The 18,717-nt window shown below is 36.3% G+C and overlaps 1 protein-coding gene and 1 non-coding gene across 6 annotated transcripts in view; one reads left to right on the plus strand and one right to left on the minus strand.

Annotated features, from left to right (window-relative positions):
• Positions 1-4,434: 4,434 nt before the first annotated feature.
• Positions 4,435-18,717, minus strand: part of XPR1 (xenotropic and polytropic retrovirus receptor 1) — a 213,916-nt gene continuing 199,633 nt past the window's right edge. For all 5 annotated transcript variants that reach the window (XM_042976286.1, XM_042976287.1, XM_042976288.1 and 2 more), the window contains 3 exons: positions 16,005-16,144; positions 10,026-10,247; positions 4,435-6,849 (listed from right to left, as the gene is read on the minus strand). In XM_042976286.1, coding sequence (XP_042832220.1) covers positions 6,789-6,849; positions 10,026-10,247; positions 16,005-16,144 — 423 coding nt within the window. In that variant the 3' untranslated portion in view covers positions 4,435-6,788. The remainder of the gene's footprint in view (positions 6,850-10,025; positions 10,248-16,004; positions 16,145-18,717) is intronic.
• On the plus strand, positions 17,771-17,877 carry LOC122236080. The gene has a single exon (XR_006214279.1). It is a non-coding gene; the product is annotated as a U6 spliceosomal RNA (small nuclear RNA).

Raw genomic sequence — 18,717 nt, forward strand, 5'->3', positions numbered from 1 at the left:
CCTCAGGATCTCCTCCAACTCCTATCAATATCTGTAGACTGTCTTATGGCTCCTTTAGTGTATAGTCCCTATCCTCCCTTAGCTGGCCCAGCATGTCCCCAGCTGAGTTATGAGAATCCTCAGGGGTGCATGTGCTGTCTTGCACAAGAGAAGCCTCTTTACCGTCTCCCATCATGGAGAGGGGATGGGGTGTGCTAGTAAGGACTATGGATTAATAGGTCTATAGACTCAGACTTTTCCTAGGGGGTTGTGGAATCAAAATCTTTGCAGGCATGGGGGGAGGGATCCAACTAGATGTTGCATCTGATGTGCCCCATTTTCCCAGTGAGGACACTGACCTTGCATAACAGAGCTGCCTTGGTTGTGTAACTGTCTGAAATTCTGTTACTCTATTAAGTTCTGGCTTGGTCTTCATTTTCTCTTCTTTTCTCTTTGTCTTCCACTGTACGAAATGAACTTTGTATGCAACTAAAGAGGTCCTCTGTTTCCACATTTGGCTTTCAATTGTCTGGTACTTGCCCTCAGCTGTTTATTATCCTTCTGTAGGCATCAATGACACTTAGAAAAGCCATCCAATCTCATCGCCCTACAGCTACTGTCTCCTCTCTACATGGATATGTAGTGGTAACAGGAGTCCAGCTCTCCAAAATACAACATATCATTTCACCTAATACTTGAGATTCTGTGTATATTAAAAAAAGACCTGTTGCATCAATCCATTAGATGCCTAATATTATCTAAAGAAAAAAGGCCATTTAAGATTATTTTTTAATTTAGTAAGAGTTAAAAATTTTTTCACCCTTGAAGTCTGTTTGCCCTAAACCCTCCTACAAGTTAGTCCAAGTTAGAAGAATCATGTTCAGGAATCCAAGAAACCCAGAGAGAAAAACACAATCACACAAGCCATTCACCAATGACAAAGGAGTCCGCAAACTGTTGGAAAACAGAGCTTGTAATAATGAAAAAAGGACAGAGTTTGTAACCAATCACTTATTTTCTTTTAAAAACACAAAACCACATTAACTTTTTGCTTTATACAACCATCTAGAAACTATAAAACAGTACCACATTGTGCATTTAACCTACTTATCAAGAAGGGAACTCCACACGTCGTAAGAATTCTACCCATATAAGGAAAAAGGAGACAGCTAATAGCATAGTCACAGATACAACATGAGTCCAAGCAAGCATCAATTCTTTGACGTCACCTTTTCCATTTACCAGAGTGGAGAGAGTAAGAAAGAAAGCAAGGGCGAAAAAAGAGGGAAAGAAGCACCCACAGAGAACTAATCACATTCCAGTTACTTTTGACAACTATAGCTCAGGGTTTCATAGATAGTATCATTTGACCAACACAATGTGGTAGGGGGTGAAGGAAACATGACTAGAGGGAGAGGGTTTGAAAAGACAGATACATTTTACACCCTATTCCCCTCCTAAATAGTCTTGATACAAGCTTCTGTGCTAATCCAGAATATAGCAAGAAATTAATCTTAACAATGTGATAAAGCTTGAATTCTGCTTTTTTTTTGCAAACGTGAGTGGCTCACAATTTTACTTTACAGTTCAAAAGAATAACAATGTCATGACCAATTACAGGATTCTTTCAGGATTCCTTACAATCTTTCTCCCTATTCCCACCATGCTGGTGTTGCCACAGGACAATCAGGGACATTTGGGTAGGAACTTCAGGAAGTTTCGGTAGTAAGATGGAATCCTTGCTTTTTCTTAGAAGTCCACACCTTTCTGGTACTAAGTCTCCCCTCTGATTTGCGGTTGTACAGAGGAAAGGAAATAGAACTAAGGTAATATGGTGGAAGTTTAGTCAAGTAACTGGTTTGAAGGTACACAAGATGAGACTGTAATTAGCAGACACACTAAATCCAAGGCAAACAATTGGTTATTTGATTGTCCTCCTTAGGTTGATGGCACCATAAAAAACTGAAGGTGGCTTTGATATACTAATAAAATAAACCAAAGGTCTGCCACAAGGAAACATACTTTAGATGAAAATTAGTATAATGTTTCTCTTCACTTCAGGGGAAACTCTCATCTTGTCCCTCTCACTTCCTCTTCCACCATAAGTATGCAAGTATATTCTGGAAGATTCTTAAGGGGCAACTCAGCTATCATAGTTTTGCCAACTCATGTAAGAAAGGCCATTATGAACTGTACCAATCAGCAGGCTCATCTCCAATCCCAGGCAAACCTCTCATCACTTAAATTAAGCTCTTCCCAATCTAATGAGATTAACTTTTTCATGTTTGGTGAGTAGATGTGGTTTAATGCCAGTTAAATTATTGGTTTGTAGCACTGACCATTACAAATGTCTTATGCTCTAATATAATCAATTCTATCCCACATTATCACTGTGCTCTGACACTGTATATATAGATTGAAAATATAAGGCAGAAAGTTAGCTTTTAAGATTTACTACCAAGATGGACACCTGAAATGCAGAAATGTGTTAAGTAATTTATAAAATCTCATTTTAACTCTAACTCTCCTAATCATCATAATCAAGAAATAAAATTTAGATGCATCATAAAATGAACTAAGCTGGTAAATTTGATTCTTCTTCACCATTTTCTCAAGTTCTACCATAATTTGTATTGTCTTAACCTAGTGACTACAGATCTTATATGTAATGATGCTGGCTTTTTTATTAGGTTTGAGAAAACTGACGATTTTGTAGTTGAAAAGGCCATAGATTGAACTTTTTTTTTTTTGAATCTGAGAAGCAATCTTAATTTAAAAAATTTAAATATGCTATATAGCAAGAAGTACTTATTTTCCAAGACAGGCAACTTTCATGCAAATTAAGGAGAATCATAATCTGAAATCTGTTTATCAAAGCGTAATCACTTCAGAGAATAAGTTTTTGAATAAAATAATGCCATGGATATGGTTATTTTCTAAATTATTTTCCTTAGACTAATAAATTTTCAGTTATTGCTTAGAAAATTGCATTTGGGCATAAAGAACCATTTCTTGAATAATGCAAAATAATGAAAAATGATGGGAAAATAAAGGCAGGTCTCTACCAGCAACATAACCACTGAGAGGAGAAACAGCGAGGCATCACCAATGCCACTGAGCTCACACACTTTCCTAACTGTCCTGCTTCTTGCTGCCAGGATCCAACATCTTCCTGCTCCTCTCTGCTATCTCCACAATTATTTTATTTTTCTTCAACTAAATGTCTGTTAATCTGATGCCTGTACAACTCAGTGATGTCACTTTTTTTTATTCTTAACTTGTTTTACTTCACTTGTTAAGAAAGGATGAACTGCTTTCTCATTATCATGAATGTACGTTGACCAAACCATGGTGAAAGGATACCATATATCCACAACTTACTTCCGGTAAAATCTTGTTAAAATCTTAAAACTCTCATGTTGAAAATTTGGGGGAGTTATGGATCCTAGGGACTAGGTCCTTCTTTAAGGGTCCATATAGGTTACTGATGAGGTGTCAGGCATTCTCGCACATCATTGCTGCTGAATCTGAAGTTAAGCAGCTTTCTTAAGAAAAATGAGATACTAGGAAAATAAGTTGTTTATGGGTTTTCAACTTCTTTCCAAATTTAAAAATTACCATTATAACCCAATTAACAATGACTTAATTTTTGATCATTTTATTGTCTCTCTGTATGGCATGAAACCATCAACTATTCATTCCATTCTAATGGCATAGGCAGGCTTAAGTATAGGTGCATACTTGTGAGTAGAAAATAAGCCATTTTTTCTGGGTCTTCCAATTTCTTTACACATGTCAACGAACTTTATTCTTTTATTTATACTTCCTTTTCATTCCTTTGGGGAGTATTTAAACTGATGACATAAATTGATTCTCAAATAAAAATAAAACTAGAATTTCCAAACCTAAAATCAGATAAAGTTTTACCTTTGGTTAGATTGCTGCTCCTTTAAAATGACCCTGTGATATTAATTTCCTAAGAGTTCTAAGAGTTTCAGTGTACAGACGTCTCCAATAAAATATTAGGTAGGACACAGCATTGGCAACTGCTAGGGCATTTAAATTTAGAAGAGAAAAATGTACGTTGCCTTTTTTTTCAAAGAAAAAAATTTAAATGTATATTCTGTCTCCCAAACTCTTCCTCTTGATGAGGAATAGCCCTCTTTTCTCTTTACAGCTTTAGGAGGAAAATGAAGCTGTGTGTTTCAATACTTATTTGAGCATCTGTCATGGTAAGCTGAAAGTTACAGACATCTTATCATTCTTGAATAGACTATGCTTATAGGACAAACATATCAGAAAAGAATTCTAACATTGTATTGTCTATGAAAAAATAATACTGATTAGGGCCTAGGATCGTAACAGTTGAAAAAAGACCAAATTGGCCGTAGGATACACTGAAATAAAAACACTGGGGAGTTCAAATACCAAAAGTCAACTGCAAGACTTCATGTGTGTCATTATATAGTTTTACTAATAATAGAAAATGAAGTTGACAATTCAAATTGCTCTGGATACACATTAATTAGTACCACCAGTTTTATTTGTACAAGAAATGACTGGTCCACTGGACTTATCTAACTCAGTAATAATTACTGTTATTTCTCGACAGACCAGTGATATTTCCCCCATAGTTTTAAAGTACAAAAACAAAATAGAAAAAAAAAAAAATCCCAAGTATAAATAATGCAACCTTTAATCTATTATGGGTCACTAAATTGTTACCACTGATTATGATGATTCAATTTATTTAAACTAAAAAAAAAAAAAAAAAAAGAGAGAGAGAGAGAGAGGTAATTAAACTATTCCGCTTCAGTTTTTGGGCCAACAAACATTGCTTGGCAAAACATAAAAAAACAACAAAAGCCAAAAATTTGTATGATTTTTCAGAAAAAAATCTCAATTTGGAAAGGGAAAAAATTTGGAAGTTTATCAGAATAAATCTGGAATAAACTCCTTTGGAAACGAACTATTTGTCAGTTAACAAATAGTGGATGGAATTTTGGCAGTAACAGTTGACTTGAATATAACCTACTGGATCACGACAGGTATGAGTGAAGACCTACAATACATGGCAGAAGGGCAGATGACAAAAGGGGCTTATTAATGGGTAACACCCACGTGTTTAAGACTAAGGAAGTGATAACAGCTCGTTTGTCTCTCGTCAAAACGACAGAAGTAATTTACTTTCACGAATCCACTGATGTTGATGCTGGAATCTTCAACTGGATCTAGCCGGATGGGAGGATTAAAACACACTTCACTTTTTCCTGGAATTTATATTAATTTTGATAGATAACAAAATGCTCAATTTAGTGCCAACCACATTTAGGAAAGTAAAATCCTTTAAGGTTGGGGCTTATTTGGATGATTTAGGAAAACAGGAAAGAAATTAGACAAGGAAGTAAAAATGGGCATTGTGCACAAACCATGAGAGCCTGAAATGTCTAAGAAATGTATTTTTTGTTTATGACCCAAGTTTAGACCCCCAAAATCTTAAAAGCAGGCTTTCTCTCACAGGAGGGCATGAAATACAATATTTATCCTTTAAAACTGCTGGGAGAAATGGCTGCCAAGGTCTGTTTTATTAATGTAATGTGAAAGAGGAAGGATTATTTGTTCTTTGCTCTCAAATATACGGTTTCCCCAAGACAGACTTTCAATTTGATCAAATTTTGGCTAAAGTAGTGAGTCCAGATGAAAAAATATCCAACAAAAGTGTAGGCAGTCTCTGAAATAGCTTTATCTTCTAACTCAGAGTTAGGAAAGGTTTCAATTACCCTAAATGCTGAAGCTTAATAAGGCATAACTTCAGTTGTTATGGTTGGAGTATGGGCAAATATATTCCACATCTGTTCCTTAAACAAAAAAGTATCAGACCTCTTAAAAAATGTCAACCAGTTGTGTGGAAGTATATAGATGCTTTGTTAGGAGAGACATGCTCAGGATTCTAAAGCAGCAGCAACGTAAAAACTCAGTAATAAAACTTTGGCTTAAAATTAAAAAAAAAAAAAAAAAAGAAAGAAAAATCAAAGTCAAAGTGGTGCAAGTTATCTCGTGAAAGAGGTATTGCGGACTAAACCCTCAAATGCGGTCCAACATTAGTTTCCCCTGTCTTCTTTCACTGTTACCACCTTCATTGCACAGGAGTTATATCATTCTTTTATGGTTAAGTTTCATAAATAATGAGAAAACTATATGCAACAAATACATCATATTTCCCACCCACCCAGCAACCCTCCCCAAAATAAGAAAAGTTACATCAAATTAAAAAGTAGCTTCGTGAATGAAGGTACTGCTCTAAGTTGCACTTTCCCTGCAAGTGCAGCCAGTGCTTTTGCGCTGGGTATGAAGGAAAGGAAAAAATTCTCCACATAAACGGACAAAAAAGTTAAAAACCAATGTCCGGTTTCAACCAGTCAAAACCGGGCCAAGCGGAAGCCGAGGTATCTCGGTACCGTCCCATCAGAGGGTCCTTGCAATGCCTGTTCTTCATCCTGATAGGTATCTGTGTCCTTGTGATTGTAAACAATCCATAAGATACTATGTTTTTGTTCCTTAAAATGTCCTCTGATTGGCAAAATGAAGTAAATATTTGTTTTAAAAATAGAAAATGAAAATTAAACCAGAAGAAAAGAAAAGAAACACAGTGAGCTTGTTTGGAGTCCATAGGATCCGATCTGGAAGAGCTCGGAAAATGTGTTATGTGTCTTCTCCTGTTTTCGGCTGGAAAGGTACTAGAGGTTGCGTTGGTCGAAGAAAGAATTGTAGAGTAGGAAAACCAAAGATGTTAAACTAGACCAGAGGCTTCAAGTGTTAGCTTCATCATCTGTGTCTTCTATCAATACCTTAGTGTCACGAGCCTTGGATCTAGGGAGAAAAAAAGCACATAGTCCATTATTAAAATACAAACATGTCATGGTATTGGATACATTTCCAATCTTACCACCATTAAAAACACATTGTAGGGGCGCCTGGGTGGCTCACTAGGTTAAGTGTCTGACTTCAGTTCAGGTCACAATCTCACAGTTCATGAGTTCGAGCCCCACATTGGGCTCTATGCTGACAGCTCTGAGCCTGGAGCCTGCTTCAGATTCTGTGTCTCCTTTCTCTCTCTCTCCCCCGCCTGCTCTCTCTGCTCTTTCTCAAAAAATAAACAAACATTAAAAAAAATACATTGTAAAAGGGCATTATATACTGCACCAGATGGACTATTCTTGGAGTTTCATATTCAGTTTCAGGTATTATTGGAAAAACATTAAGAAAATAGACTGCAACCAGAGGAAGGTAAAAAGAAAAATGGCAGGTCATGTGCAACAGAGAGAGAAATTATCCAAAATGAGAAGATCTGAGTTGATCAGCCATAAAAAAAATAATGAAATCTTACCATTTGCAACAACATGGATGGACCTAGAGGGTATGATGCTAAGTGAAATAAATCAGAGAAAGACAAATACCATATGATTTCACTCACATATGGAATTTAAGAAACAAAACAAGTGAACAATGTAAAAAAAAAAAAAAAAAGAACACAAACAAAAAAACCAGACTCTTACATATAGAGAACAAACTGCTGATTGCCAGAGAGGAGGTGGGTGGAAGGAGGGGTGAGATAGATAAAGGGGATTAAGAGTACACTTATTGTGATGAGTGCTGAGTAATGCATGGAAATGCTGAATCACTATATTGTACACCTGAAACTAATATAACACTGTATGTTTATACTTGAATAAAAATAAAAGGAAAAGACCTGAGTTTGAGTATTGACTCTGTATGATGTAACTTTTGGAGTGTTAATTTCCATCTCTGTAAAGCAGGAATAATAATACCTATTTATATAATAGTACTTTTACCTCATAGAGATAGTGTCAATATCAAGTGAGAAAATGGATGAAATAAACATCAGCAAAGTATTAAACAAATTATGATGAGGTTGATAGAAATACTGCCATTTGAGGTACACACGAAACAAGGTGAGTAAGCCAGCAAAAGAGAAGACCTAAGGAAAGGCATGACATTTGTCTCCAAAAAGTTGACTAAGTATAATGTAGAAGAGGGAGGAAGTTATGTTAGAAAGTTATGTTAGAACTAGCATCAACTGGTTGAAGTTACTGTGAAGCATATTTCAGCCCAACATAAGCTATTAGCCACAATAACCATCCAATAATAAAATCAGGTGCCCCATCTACATAAACTTCATTATCATTGACAACTGTCAATCAGCATATGATGACCATCTCATCAGGATGCATTAGAAGAGATTCTTCTACTAGATGAAAAGTGGGATAAGATAATGTTAAGATACTTTTAAATTCATAAGTCCTATGAGGTACAAGCGGTACTTTGTGAAGTGGGTATTATTACTCCCACTTGACAGAGGTGGAAAACTGACGTTCAAAAAGGTAAAGAGTGTGTGCTAAAGGTTGTGTGAGTCACAAAGTCTGTACTCAAATTCAGAATTTATTTTAGATTCTCTGCTCTCTCCATTTCACATAACCTGTTCCATTGTTTTTTAAGTTTTTATTTATTTTAGGGAGAACGAGAGAGCATAAGTGGGAGGAGGGACACAGGGGGAGACAGAATCCTAAGCAAGCTCCACAGTCAGTGAGGAACCTGATCTCACGAACCAGGAGATCAACCTGAACTGAAAACAAGAGTGGATGCTTAACCGAGTGTGCCACCCAAGTGCCCCTCTGTTCCATTGTTTTAAACATCTTCTTCTGGTTGCAATCTAATATCTCAGTGTTTTTCCACTTAACACCTGAAACTGAACGTAGTAATCTAGTGCCAAAAAGCTTCCTGGTTTCTGAAGCAGAAATAACATATGTTTAGACTGCCCTCTGCTGGTGACTAATAAGGATCAGCCATCCACATTTAGTAGCTCAATGAGACAACTGCCTAGTCCTCCAGTTCTTTTCAGCACTTACCCTGCTGACCCCACCTACCAACCCCTAGTGCCCCTCCTCCTGCTTCAAACTACTTCCTCACTATAATCGTATCATGCTTTGTTTTGATGTTCTTCCCACTCACCTCCCTGGCCATTCCTTTCCCAATCCTTTACTTCTTTTTTCTCTTGCCCGTGTTTCCTCAGGCTTAGCTTCCTGTTTTCTGCCCTTCTTTTCTGTACTTTGTCTTCTTCAGAGAACTTCCAAATTCTATTTGAAGTCTGAGCAATTTGTACTCTGCCCCCTTCTACCTATGGGTTACTATTACCACCTCCTATTTTTTTTTTTTTTACTTCCTCTAAAACATCTCCTTCTATTATTTTTAGTCCTACTGTAAAGCATCCTGACCCAAGTCCTCAATGTCTGATATGTAAGAATACTGCAGTGGCCTTCCAGTTGGTATTCTGGCCTTTAGTGTCCCCTTTCCCAACATATTTTGAAAAGTGCCATTAAAACTCATGAAAATACTACTTTCCTGTCATTCTTTCATGAAAAAAATTCTCTGACTCCTTCCTGCCTATAGGATCAAGCTTGTTTTTTCCAGCCTTTTACAATTATACTTCATCTATTTGGCTAAATTTTCTTACTCTAGTTCTAGTCACATGGCTTTTCCCTCTGCCCCTCATTTCTACCCTTATGTCTTCATCCTGTGCCTCTGGCCTAGTCAAGCACTCTCTTATCCTTTAGAAAACTGCTCATGCTCAACATCATTCCCATCCACTGTGAAATCTCTAGATTCCAAATGCAGCCACAATATATTCTACATTATTGTTCCTTTTAGGATCATACAAAGTTAATGACTTATAAAAATACTGCTGTGGGTATTTAGTAAGAAAATAAACACAATGGCTTATATTTATATAAGCTATTCATATATAAGAGCTCTTTCTGTGAGGAAACTGGTCTAAATCCCATCATAACCACTCTATAAGCAGGGGCCATATTCATTTCAATTTTTTGATGAAAGATAATGCAGAGGAATTAAAATGGTTGAATGCCAGTAAATTCATGTGGTTCAACCTGATACCATCTTAGCTTAATTGTTAACCAGTACTAACACCTGAAGGAAATTCGTTTCAGAAAAGCGGAAGCCATACATACTGAGAAGCGAGGCGAGGCCGGCGCAGGGATATGCTCTGGCTATACTTCCACGGACGGTTTTTCTGGCGGTTTCGTACCCCATCATCCTGGTCCATCATCTGTTCTAGGAGTGTCTGGTCATCTGCATTCAGAGGAGCCACAGAAATGTCCCGCACGGCACGGAATTCACCACAGTTATTCAGATGTTCATTCTCCAGGCGGAAGAAGTTCCACACAAATCGCCTTAGCAAAATAGGGTAGGTAGGTAAATTACTTATAAAATTTGAACATACTGTTGTAACCTGTAAACCTCCCAGTGTATCAAGTGTCCATTCAAGAAACAAAAACAAGGAATTAAAGGTTAGAATATTAAAACAGGAAAAGATGGTGTGGTGGGGAGGGAATAAGAATGACATAGACAAAAGGAAAATTCCAAGGGGGAAAATACAGCAGCGGGATGGCTATGTGTCTGCAGTTCAAGGCAGAGTCTAGGGCTGGAGACTGCATAAAGACAGTTATTTCAAGTCATGGGATTAAGAATAATGTAAGTGGAGGAAAGAAGAGGGCAGAGGATTCAATCATGGAACACTCCCAACATTCATAATTTGGGAAGAGGAAGAAGAACCAGTAAAGGAGTTAAGAAGGAATAGCCAGGGAGACATAGGAGTTTGGCTTCTGAGAAATGACGTGAAAAAAGTAAAGTAAGGTCAGCACCAAGAACAGATACTGGATTTAGCAAAACAAAGAGGCAGTATGATACAAGAGCATAGATTCTGAAAGACTGTCTAGATTCGAATCATGACTCCATCATTTCCTAGGTGTAACGACCTTGGATGAGTTACTTAACCTATGCTTCAGTGTCATGAGTAACGTGGGACAGTAACAGTATCTACCTCAGAAGATTGTTCTGAGGAGTCAATAAGCTGATACACATAAAGGGCTCAGAACAGTGCCAGGCACATAGTGGGCAATACATGTTTGCTGCTATTGTTATTATTACTGTTATTATTAACACAAGATTATTAACACAAGCAATTTAGTTTGAGTATTGGGAAAAAAGACGAGTTGAATTAAAGGGAGAATGGGGGAGGAGTGTGAGAGCGGAGACAGCAAGTACAGACATCTTTTGAAGAGTTTTGTTGTAAAGGAGACAGAAATGGGCATGAATTGGAGGAGGAAAGTAGATTCAAAGGAGGCTCCTTGCTTTTGTTTTAAATGGGTGATAGAACATCTGAGTCTATTATTAAGCAGATAATTTTAAAGGAAAAATGAAATAAGAACCTCAAAAAGGAATTTTTTTTTATCTATAAAAAATTTTTTTTTTTCAATTTATAAAGCAGCATCATATGTGGAACAGAAAGAACTGGGAAGGGAGTAGGTCTTGTAGTGATGGAGAGTTTCAGGTCCTAGACCTAGAGATTTGGGAAAATGAAGAAGAGGGGTTGACACATGGTTTGGAGAAAGTACTGACAGCAGCAAGCACAGTTTCCAGACGCTGTCTTATTTTATCAGACCACCCTGATAGATGTGCCCATCCTGACTCAGAGGAATGCTATACACGTCTGCAAATATCTTTATTTCATTTTCACTTGTGAAAGGTATTTTCAGTGTATAAAGAGTTCTAGGTAGGCAATTGTTTTCTTTCAGCACATTGAAAATATCATTTTATACTTTCTTTAAGTAGGCTCCATGACCAGCATGGAGCCCAATGTGGGGCTTTTACTTATGACCCTGGGATCAAGACCTGAGCTGAGCTCAAGAGTCAGGTGCTTAACTGAGCCACCCAGGGGCTTCTGAAAATATCATTTTAATGACTTCTGGTTTTCATTGTTACTTTTGAGAAGTCAGCTGTTAAACTGCCACTTCTTTGACGATAATCCTTTTTTTTTAAAAGGATTTGACGATAATCCTTTTTAAAAAAAATAAGCATTTTAATTCAAGTATACTATAGATATACAAAAGTGTGCAAATTATTAAGTGTGCAACCTGGTTATTATAAAGTGGTCACACTTTATAATTACCACTCAGAAATTAAAAAAATATAACATTATCACACCCCCAAAGCTGCCTTTATGGTGCTGTCCTATGTTCTAGAAAGTTTACTGATTTACCTTTCTTATTGATTTATCTTTCTTATTCATTCACTCATTCATTTATTTCTAATGTTTACTTATTTTTGAGAGAGAGACAGGAGGCAGAGAGAGAGAGAGAAAGAGAGAGAGAGAGACAGAGCACCCAAAGTGGGCTCTGTTGCTGACAGGGGAGAGCCCAATGGCAGGGCTTGAACTCACAAACTGTGAGATCACGACCTGAGTCAAAGTCAAATGCTTAATCTGACTGAGCCACCCAGGTGCCCCATACCTTTCATATTTAGTTCTGCAATGGAATAGATTTTGTATACAGTATGCGGTGAGAGTCAAGATTCATTTTCCCCCCATATGGATAGCCAGCTCAGTTGATTCAATATCACTTACTAAAGAACCTCTTTTTCTCCACTATTATTCAGTCACTTTTGTCATAAATCAGGTAATGCCGATGTATGTGTGGAACTGTTTCAGGACTCCATATTCTGTTCCAGTGGACTATTTGTCTATTCTGTCACTAACACTAGACACTATTTTAATTACAGTGGCTACATAGGAAGTCTTGATATTTGAGAGTATAAGTCCTATAACTTTTTTCTTTTCAGCATAGTCTTGGCTACTCTTTTTTTTTTTTTTTTAATGTTTATTCATTTTTGAGAGACAGAGACAGAACATGAGCAGGGGAGGGGCAGAGAGAGAGGGAAAAACAGAATCTGAAGCAGGCTCCAGGCTCTGAGTTGTCAGCAGAGAGCCTGACGTGGGGCTCAAACTCATGAACCACGAGATCATGACCTGAGCTGAGGTTGGATGCTCAACTAACTGAGTCACCCAAGTGCCCCTAGTCTTGGCTATTCTTGATCCTTACTGTTTCCACGTAAATTATAGAACTGGCTTGTCAATTTTCATACACATAATCATTCATTAAATTTATTCCTAGGTATTTGATATATTCTGATGCAACTCACAGTGGTATGTTTGTTAAAATTTCATTTTCTAGTTGTTTAGGACTGTTTGTTAGGGCATTACATTTTTATTTATATTAACCTTATATTCAGGGACATAGCTATGCTTATTTTAAAGGTTTTGTGTAAATTCTTTTGAATTTTCTGCATATGCAATCATGTCATGGGTGAGTAATTAGTTTTATTTTTTCCTTTTTAATTCTTATACTGTCTCCCCAATGCACTACCTATATTTTCAGTATGATGTTAAAAACAAGTAACAACAGGCATAATAATCTCATTCCTGATCTCAAGGGAGAGCTTACAGTGTCTTCCCATTAAATATGGCCTTATTTATGTTTTTTGTAGATAATCTTTAAATTATTTATGAACAAGTATTGACTTTTCTCAGTATTGTTTCTACATATCTGAAGATTTTTCTCCCTTTATTCTGTTAATGTGGTGAGTTAACACAGATTAATTTTTAAATGTTAGTGATTTTTGCATATTAAATCTCACATTCCTAGAATGAAACTAACTTGTGATGTACTATGCTATGATGTACTATGCTTTTTATATACTGTTGGATTCACTAGCTAATATTTTCTTCAGGAGTTTTGCATTTCTTTACAAGAGACAGACTGGTCTTCCTTGGAATGTCCTCCTAGGTTTAGAGATCAAAGCCATGCTGGTTGGACAAAATGGAACTGGGAAGTGTTCCTTTTATCGCCTCTTTTCTCTGGAAGAGTTTTGTGTAAAACTGGTAACATTTCCTCATATTTCTGGAGGAATTCCTTGGGCTTACCATTTTCCTCATGAGAAGAAGTTTAATATGAATATAATTTCTTTAATAGATACAAGCCTATCAAATTTTCTATTTTATTGGTTTTGATAAACAGTGCTTCTCAAGGAATTTGTCCATTCCATGTCAATTTTTAAGGTTTATTTATTATTTTTGAGAGAGACAGAGGGAGACACAGAATCTGAAGCAGGCTCCACGTTCTGAGCTGTTGGCAGAGAGCCTGACATGGGACTGAAACCCATGAACTGAGAGATCATGACCTGAGACAAAGTCGGACACCTAACCAACTGAGCCACCCAGGTACTCCTCCATGTAAATTTTTTAACTTACTGGCATAAAATATATCTTGAGGATTTTTGTTATTTGTAATTTGTGCGTTCTTTCCTTTTTTGCTTAATCATTCATGTTTAGGGGTGCCTGGGTAGCTCAGTCGGTTGAGTGTCCGACTCTTGGTTTTGGCTCAGGTCATGACTTCATAGTTTGTGGGATCAAGCCCCACTTTGGGCTCTGTGTTGACAGTGTGGACCCTGCTTGGGATTCTATCTCTCCCTCTTTCTCTGCCCCTACCCTGCTGGCACTCTCTCTCTTTCTCAAAATAAAAATAAACATTAAGAAAAAAGTCATGTTTAGATATTTATCAATTTTATTCGTCTTTTTAAAGAACTAACTTTGGCTTGTTAATTTTCTCGACTTTGTTTTCTATTCCATTAATTTTTGTTCTTTATGTTTCCTTCCTTCTACTTTCGTTTGGGTTTGATTTGCTGTTTTAAAATCTTCTTGAAGCCAAAGCATAAGAGACTTTTAAAAACTGAGAACTGAGGGTTGATGGGGGGTGGGAGGGAGGGGTGGGTGGGTGATGGGTATTAAGGAGAGCACCTTTTGGGATGAGCACTGAATGTTGTATGGAAACCAATTTGACAATAAACTTCATAAAAAAAAATCTTCTTGAAGCTGTATATTTTTCCAATGTATACACTTAAAGCTATACATTGCCTTCTAAGCATGGCTTTAGCTGCATTTTCTTCTGTCACATTATCAGTTTCATTATGTTTAAAATATTTTAAAATTTCCATTACAATTTCAACTTTGACCCCTGGGTTATTTAGTCATGTATTGCTTGATTTCTGTACATTTGGGAATTTTCAGTTATCTTTTTGTGATTTCAGTCCTCTGAAATTTGTTGAAACTTACTTTACGGCCTAGCATGCGATTAATTTTGGTAAATGTTCTACATGCAAATAAAAGAATGTGTATTTAGTAGTTGAATGCAGTGCTCCATATATGTCAATTAGGTCAAGTTGGTTAATTAAACTATTACTGAGAAAAGTATGTTAAAATCTTCCCCTAAAATTGTAAATTCACCTACTTCTATTTTTTACCAATGTCAGTTTTTGTTTTTTTTTTTTTTTAACATATTTTTAGGCTATGTTATTAGGTGCATACAAAATTGCTAGGTTTGGCAAATATACTTAGTGCAAAATTAGCTTTAGTGCTTTGCTTACCTTTAGGGTATCTGCTTTTACTTAGATTTTGGGCTATCTTGTTAGATTACCGATGTTTTTAGGAAGGTTTAAAAAACAATTCCTCTGGAATTTTTATTATTTCCAGTGAGAAGGCTGCCTCCTGAATAACCCAGAATGCCAAATTGCAAATAATGATTCTCAAAAGATTTTTATTTTAATTTCTAAGACTTTTTTTTTTAAGAGAGAAAGAGAGAGAGAGAGAGAGAGCAAGTGGGGGAGAGGGACAGAGGGTTAGAGAGAGGGAATTTTAGACAGGCTCTATGCTCAGTGTGGAGCCAGACATAGGGCTCAATCCCACGACCCTGGGATCATGACCTGAGCCAAAATCAAGAGTCAGATACTCAACCAACTGAACCAGGCAGGCACCCGTTTTAAGACTTTTTACCTCCCAATTTGCACTCATGAACCTTCCAATGGAGCCCAATTCTAAAAAAGCTTAAAAGCCATCATTAGTAATTATTTTAACTTTCCAAGAATTAATCTTTTAGATCTTCAAGTAGGATTTCCCAACTCTGAGGCTAATGAGAAGTTTGAGAAAAGTTAGAAAATTTAAGCCTTTCAAGTATATGTTTTAATGAATTCTAATTTGTAAGTATTGGGGTTTTTTTTAGGGGACAAAACTTTGATAGACTTTTTGGTAGTTTGCTTACCGGAAAACCTCAAGAGGAGCAAAGACAGTAGCAATGATGTCCCCAGAATGAGGCAACAATGTCATGGAGGTAATTGAGATTTGGATAGTCCAAGCAAAGCGCAGAATCACATCCTCTATGATGGCACAGTAGTAATAGGCCTGAGGAACAGTAAGCAAATTGAGTACACTTACCATTATGTTTCTCACAAATAAGCATACCTGTCACAGCACCAAGACTCACATGTCCCATCAACAAGCACAGATTAAAGAGGAAAAATGGTTTTATTTTTATTTTACTGTTTTAGAAGATCTCACCAATTTAATTTTTCTCATAAATAGTACAATATTCAAAATGAAGTTTTACTGCATTTCATTAATCACTTAACAAATACATTTTATTCTCATATTGTATACCACGCTCTCTTTTAGACCCTAGAAATATAAGCCAGATGAGATCCTTGATCTGACTGAGATTATTAAGTGTACATCATATACTAATAATGACTCAATAGCAAAAAGATTAGCAGATTCATTAACTGTCATTTGTACTTTTATTCTCAAGTTGCTTCACTCTGCATTTGAAGGAAGTTTTTTGCCTTGTTTTTTGACGTCATTAAATAAAATGAAACTTGGGTATCATATACATGGTTGAATTTAAGGAATGTTCTATTTTTACATGCGAAAGACAGCATTCAATCATTTTTTTCAAGTGCTAGTACCTAGTATCTAGGCATCCAATTTTAGCTATACGAAAGTTTTAAGTATACAAACTGCCAATAGACTAGAACTATAATTCATGGATTTGCTCATTCTTAATCTCTGGATAATCAGCTCTTTAAATATATGCATTTAAAAACTGGAAACTAGAACTGCTCTGGTAACTGCTATATGACACCATAGCATTTATTTTTTTAAAAAATTAACACAGGAATACTAGTCATGTTAGAAGGCTATTAACCAAAAAAAAAAAAAAAAGCAGTCCCCTTGCCATCCTCTCCTCTCATTCTCTACAGACAATTTCAAAATTTGTAGCTATCTGTCCGAGGATTTATCCTCCATATTTCTAAATAATGTGTATATATTGCTATATCCTGGTTAATCAATTGTAGATATTATCCACTGCTTATTATCATAAATCTTATGAAGATTTAAACATATTTACATTTCTCTTTGTTCCTTTCCCCATCCACCAATGTAGCAATAATGCAGTTTTTTGATAAATTCACATCCAGTGAATTCATTATTAGGCCTCAATAAAGAGCTACAATTTCATGTTACTTTAAGAGTCCATCTTAAACTGATCTACAATTGACTATGTGGGGCTCATGTTACCAAAAACATGGAAGTCTTTTGGGAGGAATAACTTAACATGAGGTCATGAGACAAAGACAAGTTTTAATATGGAGATAACAAAGATACTTTCTGGACCTGGATGTGGTGCTCACTAATATGCATTGTTAATCCCTAGGAACTGATTTCAAGATTCATATAACTGTGTTCTTAAGTTTTAAATGAAGCTACACTGGACTCCACCAAAAGTTTCTTTTCCCTTTTCAAGGAGAATGAATCTTATTCCAATATTTGTCTTTTTAAAATTGAAAGGAATGTGGTGATCCAGCAGAACATTTTTCTTATAAATTTGCAAATTATAATGGAGGAAAGCATATACTTTATTTTCTAGGGTCATGAAAATATGCAGTAAGGAAACTGATTGAAAAACTCTATTCACTAATTTTATTACATAGAAACAAATAAGTTAGAACTATTTAAAAGGAGGCATGGATTGTGCTCGCTTCGGCAGCACATATACTAAAATTGGAACGATACAGAGAAGATTAGCATGGCCCCTGCGCAAGGATGACACGCAAATTAGTGAAGCGTTCCATATTTTAAAAAAAAAAAAAAAAAAGGAGGCATGGATTAACATTTATATAAAGACACAAACAGTTCATCTAAGCAATCAGCACAAGAAGTAAATGTATTATATGGCTCCGTAAGACAAGAACACAAGCAGCAATAAAGCATATGCATCTGGTGAGCACAAAAGTGCCATCACTAACCTGAGCTCATGTCTGCTCTCTGACTTGCCCTTATTAACATTACTGATTTCTTTTCTTCCTTCCTTCCTTTTTTTTTTTTTTTGAAGATTTTTTTTTAAGTAATCTCTACACCCAACATGGGACTCGAACCTATAACACCAAGATCAAGAATCACATGCCCCACCGACTGAGCCAGCCAGGTGTCCCCTGATTTTTTCTTCAAACGAGATTTACAAAGATATGTCTAGTACCTAGGCCATATATTCTAAATTTGCACATTGGAATTATTGCTATATCTTACATAAAAAAGATCAGTGTTAATGAATATCCTCCTTTCTGTCTTCATTTGCTTATGTGAAGTTACCCTACTCATTCTTTGTACCCACTCTCCTACCATCCATCTTCAGTCGTCACATGTGAAAACAGCCTTCCCTACTCACCAACTGAATATTACATTTTTACACACTTTTCAAAGTACAGTTTTGAGGTAGTGATGACATTTAGACATAGTATATGAAGTATTAGTAACCCAATCTATACATTCCCCCCCCCCCCATCACAGAATTTTAGAACTGGGAAAGGATCAAGAAATAATCTAATAGAAGAGAATACACTGTAGTGTAGTTGCCTAAAGTTATATAGCTAGTTACTGAGAGACCTGGGATCAGAATTCACTTACCAGGATTTCTAGTT

This window comes from Panthera tigris, chromosome F3, assembly GCF_018350195.1.
Source record: "Panthera tigris isolate Pti1 chromosome F3, P.tigris_Pti1_mat1.1, whole genome shotgun sequence".
NCBI classification, from domain to species: domain Eukaryota; kingdom Metazoa; phylum Chordata; class Mammalia; order Carnivora; family Felidae; genus Panthera; species Panthera tigris.